This window comes from Hylobates moloch, unplaced genomic scaffold (assembly GCF_009828535.3).
Source record: "Hylobates moloch isolate HMO894 unplaced genomic scaffold, HMol_V3 SCAFFOLD_3, whole genome shotgun sequence".
In the NCBI taxonomy this organism is placed as follows: Eukaryota; Metazoa; Chordata; class Mammalia; order Primates; family Hylobatidae; genus Hylobates; species Hylobates moloch.
The window spans coordinates 132463818-132477464 of NW_026652278.1; the positions used below are offsets into that span (position 1 = coordinate 132463818).

Sequence of the window (13647 nt, forward strand, 5' to 3'; positions counted from 1 at the left end):
GGCTCTATAAATACAGCCGTTAAGAAGACAAGAACCATGCCCTCATGGAGTTTATATTCCCATGTGGGAGACAGACAATAATGGAATAAATTTACAAATGAAATTATATAGAAATTTCAAGTAGTGATAAGATAAGGGAGAATAAGAGAAGAGAGAATGAACAGCAGATGAAATATTTTCACAGTGCCCAGAGAAAACTGACGAAGCGGGCAAAGGGCGATGATGATGGGAAAGGGTGACTGATGATGGGAAAGGGTGACTGATGATGGGAAAGGGTGACTGACGTAAATAAGACTGATAGGAGAATCTGAAAAAAATCGAGGGTGGTGACTGGGTACTCTTCCTGCTCACTTGAGCAATAAAACCCCATGATTCTAAAACGCTGCCAAATTGTAGTTTGCTGGAAGATATTTCTCTTGGAGTACAAGTGGCATAATAGCAAACTGAACTTTAAAAATAATGAGTTGGTTAAATATGAGAGAAACTGATGAATGACTACCAGACTTTCTTGTTTGGGAATCATTCTAAAAGCATAAAGGGATATTTAAATGATGGTTTGCTATGTGAATAAAAAATTGTTTTTAAAAAATCTGGAAAAAGAGATTCCAAAGGTCCTGGGCTGGGAGCATCTGAGGACCAGCAAGAAGGCATGATGGGCTGGGAAATAGTAAGTGAGGGAAGTGGGGTAGGAAAGTGACTGGATAGGAAGCAGAGGCCAAACCACAGAGGAGGGCCCTGAGGACAATGGCAAGAACTTTAACTTGGTTCCAAGTATGATGGGGAATCCCTGGAAGATTTGAGCAGAGGAATGATTGCCTTTGATTTATATTTTTAAAAGTTCATTCTGTTTGCTGTGTGGGCAGCAGACGGCAGCGGGCAGGAAGGGAAGCTGAATACCAGCTAGAGGTGACAGTGGCAGTCCAGGCAAGAGCTCATGATAGCTTGGACTCAGTTGGTGATAAGATGTGATCAGATTCAGGGTGTGTTTCTGTGGACAATAATTACAGTTTTCATGTATTACATGCTCAGTCTTTATTGCATTATGTAATGTAAGAGGTCACATACAACATCTATGATGGATAGCATAGGAGGCTCACTTTACAGACGAGGACTCCAAAGCCTAAACACGTGCTTCCTGAGCTCTCAGACCCTCTCTGCCCAGTAGGACTTGCAGTTCTTCCTAGAACAGTGGAAGCTCATCCTGACCAAGGAAATGACTTCAGACTGCTATCTCAACCATATGCTGCTTTCTGTCTCCCTAGACAAGTGACTGTATCAGGGCTCAGAACCGGGTCAACCATGCACCAGAATCTTCTTTTTCACCATTACCCTATTCTGCCTCCCAAACTGGGTAATGATAACCACAGTGAGCAGAAGAGGGTACTTCCTACTTGGTAAAAACAGCACAGTGTCTCTACCTCTTAAGCTTGGAGGACTGCTCTTATAACAATCCACATTTAGCATACAGATGAAATTTCACCCAATCAAATTACAAGGTCTAATCACTTCTGACTCATTATCGTATTCTTCTTGACTGTTTTACAGAAGTTTGTGTGCTTTCCTGTACTTGCTGCATTTGTCATGTGTTTGCCTTCTTGCTGGTCACCAGAACATTATTATCGGTGAATCACTAATTCATGATTTAAGCAATACTGTCCCTGCTCTCATAATTTCGATCCTTATAGTTCTCGGGAAATTAAAAGAATTAAAATTTTATTCACGTAGGATTTTGATGCCTTCAAAGGAAAAACACCATTTCCTTAAATAACTAATAAAGAACCACGTGGTATAAGAACTTGAGGGAGATTTCAGATTCATCCCGCATAGTGGCTGTCAGACCTGAGTGCACTCTAGAAACATATGGAGAGTCCCCTCCCTGCAACAGACCATTTACATCAGAATCTCTACAGGTGGGATCTGGGCAGCCCTAACTTCTAAACTCCCCAGGTGATCCCAATATGCAGTCAGGGTGGAGATCACTGATCTCAACCAAGTTCCCCTCCAGGAGCCTCCTGCTCACCATTTTCAAATGAAAGAAAATGAGCCCCAGAGGAGGGAAGTGACTTGCCAATGGAAAAGCCAATTTGAGAGAGAGCCACAACTGAAACCCGAGTTTCCTAATTGCTGGTTCAATTTGCATTCAGCATCCCCCAGATGCAGAGGAGTGTAAGGGAGGAAGTAGAGTTTCACCATCTGTAATCGTGATGATTCTATCTCTGACGCTTCATTTCTCCTGATTCGCCACCTTCGGTGTCTTGCCTCAGCTGCCAAAATAGTGTAGCTTGGAGCAAAGTAATGCTAAAAAGCTGTGATGGGACCCCACAGCAGCAGCACTGCCAATATCCAACAGATGTCTTTTCTCCTTCAAAGGAGCACCATGCTCCTGAGTGAGCGAACATCTGAAGACTTCATCATACAGGCTATTATAAAAGAAACGATAACTGCTCTACAGCTACACACGAATAGCCTTTGACTAATCCCATACTCTGGAACTTGACCTAAGGAAGTATTCATGGATATGCGCTCATGTTTAGCTATATGTGAATGTTTACTGCAGCACTGTTTAAGAGAAAAGTGGAAACATCACTTTTCTTGCACGAGAATCTTCTTTTTCACCATTACCCTATTCTGCCTCCCAAACTGGGTAATGATAACCACAATGAGCAGAAGAGGGTACTTCCTACTTGGTAAAAACAGCACAGTGTCTCTACCTCTTAAGCTTGGAGGACTGCTTAAGGTTCTTCCAATATCTTGGAAGAACCAAGGAAATTTCAAAATGTATGATTAAATTTTTAAAAGCTACAAAAACACACCGGCAATATATTACCCATTTGATAAAAGTAAATGTAATGAAAAAATATTAGAGTGTGGATGGTTCTTACTATCTCTTTTTAAATGTTCTATATTTTCAAATGTTTCTTTATAGCATATGTATTTCATTTAAAATAAGAAAAACGTTTTATTAATACATACTTAAAGCTGCAGGACAGTAAACACATGCACAGAATTGTATTTGGTTACAAACCTTTTTGACACTCTATGTCCTTCTGCTTATTACTAGTATGCCTTTTTCCCCTTAGACCAAGAACAGAAACCAGGCACCCACTTCATGCCACATGCTACAAGATGAATAAACATTTGTAATGGGAGAATCAAATTAGAACTTCCCCCACTTTGAGTCAAATGCTAAGAAAAAATATTTAATGGCATAGAATATTTTTACGAAATTAGAGATGAACATATTAACATAGTCCATCTTCCCAGGTTCCAGGTTATTTAGCAATAGGTACTGAGCACTTTCTGCATGCCAGGGACTGCTCTAGGCTTGGGGAACTTAACTGTGGACCAAAAATATTATCTAAATGCCCCACTCTTGTGGAGCTTACTGAGAAGAGCAAAGATCACCTGGTAACCATCAGGCAGTCCATCCAGAGACAAAACTCCTTATCTAAGGAATTCAGAAGTAATTAGAGTTCTCTATTATGTAAAGCCAGCATCTGGTTCCAGGTTTCCCTCCAAAAAATGTATAAGTAACTAGAATTTCTGTACATCTCTGGAATGCATGCATATAGAAACTCATTGTGCAACCCTTGCTGACATCAAGGCACCAAATGTCTACAAATGTAATCTTTTTTTTTTTTTTATTATACTTTAAGTTCTAGGGTACATGTGCACAACATGCAGGTTTGTTACATATGTATACATGCGTCATGTTGGTGTGCTGCACCCATTAACTCGTCATTTACATTAGGTATATCTCCTAATGCTATCCCTCCCCCCTCCCCCAATCCCACAACAGGCCCTGGTGTGTGGTGTTCCCCACCCTGTGTCCAAGTGTTCTCATTGTTCAATTCCCACCTATGAGTGAGAACATGTGGTGTTTGTTTTTCTGTCCCTGCGATAGTTTGCTGAGAATGATGGTTTCCAGCTTCATCCATGTCCCTACAAAGGACATGAACTCATCCTTTTTTATGGCTGCATAGTATTCCATGGTGTATATGTGCCACATTTCCTTAATCCAGTCTATCCTTGATGGATATTTGGGTTGGCTCCAAGTCTTTGCTATTGTGAATAGTCCCAAAATATTTGTCAGGACCTACATGGCTAATATGGACCAAATTACCCTTCAGCTCCCACGTTAAGGTCCATGAATACCCCAAAGGAAAAATCCACTGTAGTGTGCTCAGCTCTCTCTTGCTGAGGCACCCCACTGCACTCTTCTGCTGCTTATGCAGCATACTTTCTAATAAAACTTTTATTTCAAACCTATACTGTTGTCAGTAAGTTATTCTTACTCCCCACAAGTCTACCACTTTCTGATGCCAGGGCTCTGACACCTCACCTGGCCCTTACATGGTGGTGGGAGGAGACAATAAACACGTTAATGGTGGGTAACATGCAGCAGGGGTGTGCTGGGGACCAGCAGGAGGAGGCCGCCACTAGTTCAGAGAAGAGTAGCCTGGGAGTGCCTTCCTGATAAGATCACATTAGCAAAGAGAACTAAAGAGGCAGCCGGCTCTGTGGATTTCTGGGAGGAAGAACATTCCATGCATCTTCCTAATAAATGAAGGAGAAAACATCTTTCCTCATCCACTATTCTTTGGGTCATTTGGAGTTACATTTCTGATGTGGGTTTCATCAGTACATGGCTACAGAATGGTCCAGATGAATATTTGCTGTAGATAGTGAGGAACAGAAAAGAGAAAAAGGGGGAAACAGGCATTTGTATGCCTCCTGACAACCCCTCTGAAAAAAACCTCCAACCTTTGCGTTTTCAATAGTGTGTAAGTGGACTCTGCCCATAAAACACCATTTATAACAGAGATTCCAGATGGAAACGGTTAAGAAACAAAACATTTCCTGATAATCCTTCTTACCTAATATATGTACTCATATCTGTCTGCCTAGAAAAGACATGAACAAACCAAACATTTAATACAGAATTATTTCTAAAATATTTTTTAAAATCTCTATTATGAAATATATGTTCGCAAATTGAATATGAAAACGCCTAACATGCCAATGCATAAGCTTAAATTCTCTGACAAACGATGTTTACTTTTAGTGAAAATCTTTTTCTAAATACCACTATATATTATGGAATGGGTGAAGTAAAAAAGTGAAGACTACTTATAGAAAGCAATTTATAACCACAAATGTGAAATGGTAAAATAAATTTAATTTTCCTCTTTTATTATAGAAAACTGAGACCTAGATCTAACCATGGTCATTAACATTTTGGCTTCAATATACAAAGCACATTTATCCTACCATACATCAAACAGCCAAGCAATGAATACCTCAAAGTTTAAAACAAGAGTAAAGGTCATATTATACCTGTAGACAAGGTTTCTATTTAATAGAACGATTGTAAATTGAAACTTAGTAGAAGAATCACACAGCAGAACACTGCCTTGTTTCTCTGGGTTTTACATTACCACCAAAACCCTCAAGAACTAAGATACTCTGCATAGGATTTGAACTTCAATTTAAATTTAGCATCTGTCAAATTACATTATCAAATACACAACACTAACATCACTTCAATCTCTCAGCAACAAGTAAAATGCTCCTTACAGTATATAAAAGATGAAATATTTCTTCTAGGGATAAACTGAAGACTTTCAGGGCTATCAAAATATTATTCTTTATATGCTATGCTTAATGTCCAGAAATGCAACAATAATGGTTAAGCAACAATAACGGTTAACTTTTCAAAAGTTGAGACTGGTTTTCTAAACAAATTAACTTCAGATCAGAGGCACAATCACTGTTTTCTGAAAACTGGAAGAATGAGCTATAAATAAGAAGCTCCAGGTTCTTTCTGGATCTTTCCAGATGTCATGGTTATAAAATTATTTCCTTTTTGAGAAGCCAGGAGATTTTTAAGACAGCCACTAGGAGAGATGATGATTGAATTCTTATTAAAGATTAGAAGGCAGAAGGTAAGTTTCCTTCCCAATCCTCTAGATATGTATTTCTATGACCTAAAATGTATAAACAAGTCATACGGTTTCTTGCCCGGGTCATCTTAAGCTACACCGCCAAAAATGTTATTTAACACTTTGATGAATTATGGCTTTTAATAACAGAGTCTAGAATCCCTGGCTATTGGAATTTCTGCTAGTAGACAGGCAGGTGAAGAGTTACAGTTTAGTGCAAAATAAATACATACACACACACACATATATGCATACTAAGTGAGAAGGTGAGATTATTCTGGCATCGAAGATCAAGACAAAGCATAAATGATAGCCAGACTGTATGTATCTTACGAGAAAAATGAAGTGGGAACTGAGGCTCTTAAAAAATATGTTTCTTAAATACCTAAGTGATAGAGAATCACATACTCTCGATGCTTGGAAAGGCCTTTAAAGCTGTCACCCACTGGAAGTCCATCCTTAAATCCTGGGATCAGCAATTCCACAATGTTCCCACTCAGTTTCAACCCGAGTGCCAGAGAAAGCTTACCCTTTCAAGGAAACCTCTTCCATTTCTAAACACTTCTATTCTTATGAATTTGTTTTTCCTGAGCTGAACCAAGTCTGTTTCCGTAACTTCTCCTCACTACCCCAAGTTTGGCTCCATAAAGACGGAGTCCCAAACACTGTGACCTTGGGGTTGAGGTAGGAAATACAAATGAACACGGCAGAGCAAGAACCAGATGGTAAAAAGTGATGGAGACTTAGACCAACTGGAGGGCACATGGGAACAGCCAGCCACTGCTCAGCTCCAGCTACTCTTTCCATGGGGGAATGCAGGCCCCAGTTACTGGGTTTTCTGATCAAGAAGCCAGAAATTGGGAATTTTACTAGAAGTATTCTAAGTTTTAAATATATAAAGAATAAATTTTAGAGCTGAAATACCTCTTAGAGATCAACTAAACAAAACCTTGTACTTAATAAATAAGAAAACTGAGGGTGAGAAGAGAAAAAGTGACTGACTCAAAGTCAAATGGTGAATCAGAGGGAGGTCTGGAAGAGAAAAGGCCCAAACAGAAGGTCCCATTCTCCCATTACGTAATAGAGATGCATTCCTGCAAGTCAACGATGCATCTGTTAACATACTCTGAAACAGGAAATCAGCCTTAGATTGCTTCCTATATCTATGATTAAGTAATCACTGCCCACATCTAGCCTTCAGAATACCCTTTCAAGCTGAGAGGGTATATAGAGCTGTAGCTCTGAGCACAGACCAGCAGACAGACTGCCTGGGTTGCAAGCCGAGATCTACCACTTACTGTCTGAGTGACCAAGTTAGACAGTTTGCCTCAGTTTCCTCATCTATCAAACGGAGACAGTAAGCGTACCTATTTCACAGTGTTGTTGTAAGAATTAAATTTATATACATATAAACTGCTTAGAACATGCCTGGCACAGAGTAAGCACTATTTGGTCAATGTTATTATTACCCAGCATGCTAAAAAAAAAAAAAGAGAGAGCTAATCTTATCACTTAAAGGAAAATGTAAAGCAAAAGTACACATAAATATTCTAGAAAAAAATGAGTCCTGAAGAAAAAAGAAAACTTTATTAAATTAAAGCAGCTAGGTCCTTTACAGAGTTTCAGGCATAGGTAGACTTCAGCAATCAAAGTAACAGCCATAAAGGTAGCATGAATCCATACACTGAACTCTGAGCACCCACCTATGGAGGAAGAGCCTCAGTAGATCTACTACATTTTGCCTCCGACCTTGGAGAAGTCTAGAATACACAGATATACTCCATCCTAGGCTCCTCCTTTCCAAGGGCCTAGCATGTTCTCCAGAGTTACTGCAACCATTTCTTCCCTTCCTCCATCTCCAAGTTGCTCTTAGGGACCTAGTCTCACAAAAGTTCTTCCTAGACAGCTAGATGTTTCATTTCCTGTTGATTATGTACTAGCAATAGACAAACAGAAAGATATCAAACACACTCTTTAAAAAAGAAAAAATAAAACATACCATTTCCTCAACATCACAACTCAGTCACAAACAGCCTGCATACACAGACTACCATGTTTATCATACATGCCCTTGCTACAACGAGATTTCAATTTAAGCCAGAAGAAAGTACAAATGCAATAGAAGAATCTTAAATGTTCATCAATCAGAGGGAACTGGAACACCCTGTTTCAATTCGCTGAGCCACAAACAAATTGGCACCACTGCTCTGGCCTCTTCGGTATGAAAGGGTAAATAAGGAGTTCTTTCCCAAGGCTGCCAGGAACTCAGTGAGCCTCAGAGGTATGATGATCCAGTGTGTAGCTCCTGCATGTCATTGTGTGTCACTGAGTCCAATGCTTAGAAGGGCTAACATTTTTTGACTGCTTTGTGCCAGCTACAGATTTAAGCACTGTACATGCATTAATCCATCTAATTCACATAACAAGCAGTCGAGGTACGGTGTTATCCTCCACTTCACAAAGGAGGAAACCCAAAACCTGGGAGGTTAACTTGCACAAAGATACACAGTGAGAAAGTAGTGCCACCAGGACACAAATCCAAGTGGTTGGCTCTAGAGGCTACACTCCTATTTAATTAGTGCCCTAAACTGCCTCTAGAAATTTCTAACATCATCATTTTCCTTAGGGTACACTGAAAGAAGCTTCACAGGCAGGCATCAGACCAGCTTTGAGGAGGTAATTTGGGTCTCACTGCCTTTGCCTATACCTGAAAGTTCACTTCTGGGGCTTTTACTACTTGGAAGATGCATTTCTCTATAGCTTTTTGCTATGGCCCTCTTGGTGCTCTTGCACTAAAGATATAGCCTTATGTCCCTTAATAGGGGACATATAAATCTCTGGTCCATAGACACAAAAAGTGAGAGAAGTAGATTTTCTCTATTAATCACTCTCTCTCTTCCCTAGGATAAAAGTGTATGAGTTGAAAGTCTGGAAAAGAATAAATAATGGTGGGCATAAGGGGAAAGGGAATAAAATGAAAAGCAGAAAAAAAGAAGACTATGTTAAAAAGTAACAATTAGTCATCAGGGAAATGAAAATTTAAAACAAAATGAAGATACCACTTCACATCCACTTGAATGGGCAAAATAAAAAAGTAACAAATGTTGATGAGGCTGTGGAGAAACTGGAACCCTCAAACACTGCTGGTGGGAATGCAAAATGATGCAGTTGTTTTGGAAAACAGTCTAGAAAGTCCTCAAAAGATTAAATCATAGAGTTGCCATACGACTCAGAAGTTCCACTCCTAGGTATATAATCAAGAGAAATGTCCACACAAAAACTTGTACATGAATGTCCATAGCACTATTTTTCATAACAATTAAAAGGTAGAAACAACATAATTTTCCATCAGTTGATGAATAAATACCCAAAATGTGATATATCCATACAACGAAATATTATTGGGCAATAAAAAGGGTTTAAGTACTGACGCATGCTACAACCTTGATGAACCTTAGAAAGATTATGCTAAATCAAAGGGGCCAATCACAGAAGTCCACATATTATATGATTCCATTTACATGAAAGGTACAAAAGAGGCATTTAAATACATGAAGACAGAATGTAGATTAGCCTAGGGCTGGGAGGTGGGGAATAATGGGGAGTGACTAGGAGTTGGGGAATAATGGGGAAGTACAAGAGTTTCTTGTTAGAACTAGATAGTGATGATGGCTGCACAACTCAGTCAATACACTAAAAGCCATTGAAATGTATACTTTAAATGAGTGAACTGCAGAGTACGTTTATATTTCAGTAAAGCTGTTATACTGGGGAGGAAAGTGACTTGTTATAAAGCAAAACTACTGGTCTAGCCCAGGAGAAGCGGTGTCTTTTTGAATGAGAAGTTATAGTTACATAAGTGGCAGAAAATCAAAATTATTTAAGCAGGAAAAGAAAAAAACAGAAAACGTATATGAAAAGGAGAAAACAATTTCTATTTAACTGAATTTCAAGATATGCAAATGCATAGATGTTAAACGACAGGTTGCATAACACTAACTACAGACCTTCTCCTCACCTGAAATCTATCAGTTCCAAAAATAAAGGATCTAGAGGAAAGGTGATAGATATATCATCAGCTTTTGCAGTTTTTAAAACCTTTTCAAAACTGAATTTAAAAGTTCACAAATATGCAGATTTTCTGGTATGGTATCCCAAGTTCACAAAATAAAAATATTTGATTAGCATCTAAAATGTGCAGTTTCTCAAACTGAATTTAGAAATCTGACCTCAAATTTAACTAGGAAAAGTAAAGCTTTCAAGATCTGGACTACACGGAAGACACTGACAGCCAGACAAGTGCTGGCGGTGTTTGAGATTTAGGCAGAAGAATTTCAGAGTATAGCCAAGGGTTTATCATGCTACCCTGTCATGTATCTGCTCATAATGACACTCTAGCAGAAATCAATGCTAGCCTCTGACTGAAGTGAACACAGAGTCTCCTAATGTGGCCAAATGTCAGAAGATAATAGGGAGTTTCCTGGCCATTGGCAGATACAGCGTGAATACATTTTTGGAAACAGAACAATTAGACAATAGACAATTTCCAATTTTTTTTGCCCGTAACATTCAAACTACATTATTACTAAACCTTCCACTCCCACTATCTTAAGCATCATTTGTGTGGGAAATCTGCTTAGTGCTTTCTTTAAAAATAAGCAAGCCATTAATTGATCCAATGTGTTGGCAGTTCTAGAGAATCTTTTTAGACAGGAACAAATGATGCCTCTTACTTTATGTTCAAAGAAGTTGAGTTCAAGATTTCATGCATATGCACAGAGAAACAAAGAATCTCACAAAGTCAGCTAACAATCTTCTTGGAGTTTAAAGAACAACAAAAACAAAAAAGCTTCCTTCACCCTCCTCCACTGAGGTTTTAAATATTAAGTAACATGTTTATCTAAAGATACTTTACATGACTTAAAGTGCTTTCCACAGTCCTTAACATCCTTGAATATCAAAGTTTCAGTAGTGCTCTTAAGACTCAGGGTTAGAGTACAATCTTTTCCCTTAGAAAACTGTTGAGCTCAAGAAAATATATCAAATATTCTGAAAGTGCTGTATTGTAACTTTTCTAAGTAACTGCCTCTCCTCCTCTTCATTAATTAACACACTGCATTTTTCTGGCCTGTGTTTTAGAAGTCTGGAACATTTCCCCTCCCCACCTGTTTGTGTTAAGGTTGACAAAGTTCCCTGACTAAAACAGCTGGTGTTGATTACTGGAGGCAAACCAGTTGAATATTTCACTAATAGGTGACATGAGCTCTCAGAATGGAAACTTGTCCCCAAAGAGAACACCCCTACAAATGTAGCCAGAGCTTGGTGTTCCATTTCAGCAGCGTAACTATTTATTCAAATTTGGTTTTTAAAGTAAATAATGCTTTTGATTAGGAGACTGCACTCAGAAAATGCATCTGTCATTTTTCTCCCCTCCTTCCGGGCACTGGATGCCACAGTCTTCGGCCCAGAAACCCCTCTGGGGAAGGAGGGCCCACTTCTCAGGCACACAAATACAAGTAGCAAGCCCTGACATAAGGAGGCTAGCCTGCTAAAACTAGTGGCTTATGGACTTACGTTAACAAGCCTGGGGATGGCTTTTTTGGGGGGAGGGTGTTCCTACCACCAGGGAAACATTGCTTATGTCAGGCAGATGCGGTATTGAGTTTCGGGACAGTAATGCATTTCTAGTCCTGGTACCTGCGATCATTAACAGAAGCTTATTCTCTCTAGCCTGAAATCCCTTCATCCTAGCCAGAAAGAAAACCTTCAGCATATTTATCCTCCCAATCAGGCAAAGGATAATGCAATAATTAGAAAAGTAGTTACAACTTTAGGGCCATCACACTCTTCTTGGCTTGTTGAGGATTGTTATTATTTACCATCGTGGCCACCTGTCAGTTTCTCTGGATGACAGCCTAGCAGAGCATAGTACTTTTAATATGATTAATGAAGTGCGTAAACCCAGAAGGGGAAACTCTCCCACGAAGAGATGAAACCTCAAGAGCAAGTTCGCGGTGGTGAGCTGCCAGCAGGTAACCCTACCCCTCTCCCGATACAGCGCCTGCATCAGGGTATACCTGATGCACAGACCCAAGAGCAGTGCTGTGTTTTCAGATCTACTGGTTCCAAACAGGTTCTGGGCCGGTCACTCACCAAGAACAGTATCTGAGCCCTACCCTCCAAACCCCACCTTCCAGGTCCCCCTCGGAAAAGTTAGCCCGCCACGTTGAACCCCTGTCCAAGCGGCGCTATGCCAAGGTCTCTGGCAGCCTCTCCCCTCCCCAATACAGTTAATCTTCTCCTCTTTGTAAACCCCCCAAGTGACGCGGAGCAAAACTTAATCGGTCCAGGGAACCCAGACACGTCTTCCGCGCCGCACGGACTTCCCACAGGGAGCCTGGAGGCAGGCGCTGGATCCCTCTAGGCACCTCCGTCCCCGCCGGCTCCCCTCCCCCGCGCCCGCTGGGCCACTCACCCGCGTGGGGCATGGTGATGGTCTCGTTGGTGTTGGAGCCCACGTTGAAGATGACCACGGCGGAGGCGTTCTGCAGGAACGCGTTCCGGATCTTATCCCTGTACGTGCAGTTCCCCTTGGGGATGAGGGCTATCCAGTTCTTGCTGTGGGTCGGGGCGGCGAACTTAGTGTTGGGGTCGCAGGCCAGGCGGTCGTGGGCAGAGCTGGCCATGACCACCTCCCCGCGGGCGTCCTGCTTGGGCGAGTGCTCGCCGTAGCGCCCGCACTCCGTCTTCTCCGTGTGCAGCTCCGCGCCGCCGCCGCCCGCCGCCCCGGCCCCGGGGTCCGGCGCGGGCTCAGCGTAGGTGATGTTCACGAAGGCAGTGTACCATTCCTCCTTCTCAGCCACAGTAAAGTCCAGGCAGAGCAGATGCACGAAACAAAAGGAAAGCAGCCATGTTGAGAGAGCCAGACTGCAGCACGCTTGGATGAGAGACATTGCCATCTTTATCCGCCGGGGTCCCCTCCCCGCCCCCGCGCCCTCCCTCCGTCCCGTCCCTCCTCCCCAGCCCCGGCCAACCCCGGGCCGGCCGCCTCTCCTCCTGCTGCTGCTCACTCCTGGGCCGGAGGGGCCGCGGCCGGGACGCGCAGCCGCCGCGGGGATCGGATTCCGGGCGAGCGGATGGCGCTGGCCCCTTCCCCTCTCAGCCGTAGCGCGGTGGTTGCATTTTGCGTCTTGAGCGCCCGGGGGACGCGGGAACAGAGGGCCCGCGGGGCTTGCGGAGGAGTCCTGCTGCCGAGCGTCCTGCTCCTTCGCCCGGCTTCGCCTTCTCTCATAAGGGTGGCCGGGGGCCCAGGAACTTGCAGGGTGGCGGCCCTGCGCCCTCCAGCCCCGGCGGGGACGGGCACGGTTGCTTGTAGTCTAGGGTGCTGCGGTGCGGGGTGCTGCCGAGGGTGTCCCGGCCGCCGCCACTGAGCGCTGGGGCGCGCGAATCCGGCTGCAGCCGTGGCAGCCGCTGCTGCCCTGCGCCGGTTCCCTCGGGCTGCGGGCGCTGCGCTCCTGATGTCGCCGGTGGCTGCGCCTGGGCACGCACTTGTCGCGGGCGGGGCGGGCTTGGGGGCAGTGGGAGCGAGCAGGCAGAGAGGAGTAAGCGGTGTGTGTGTGTGTGTGTGTGTGTGTGTGTGTGTGTGTGTGTGTGTGTATAATGTGTGCGTGCAAGGAGGAGCTTAGTGTGATGTCAAAGCCCCTGG

General features: G+C 42.6%; 1 protein-coding gene across 2 annotated transcripts in view; it reads right to left on the reverse strand.

Moving 5' to 3' along the window:
* Nucleotides 1-13094, reverse strand: part of RNF150 (ring finger protein 150) — a 277839-nt gene extending 264745 nt beyond the window's left edge. The window contains exon 1 of one of the 2 annotated variants that reach the window (XM_032147607.2): nucleotides 12418-13094. In XM_032147607.2, the coding sequence (XP_032003498.1) occupies nucleotides 12418-12901 (484 nt within the window). In that variant the 5' untranslated portion in view covers nucleotides 12902-13094. The remainder of the gene's footprint in view (nucleotides 1-12417) is intronic. The other variant, XM_058436774.1, reaches the window with a different exon arrangement.
* Between the last annotated feature and the right edge of the window lie 553 nt (nucleotides 13095-13647).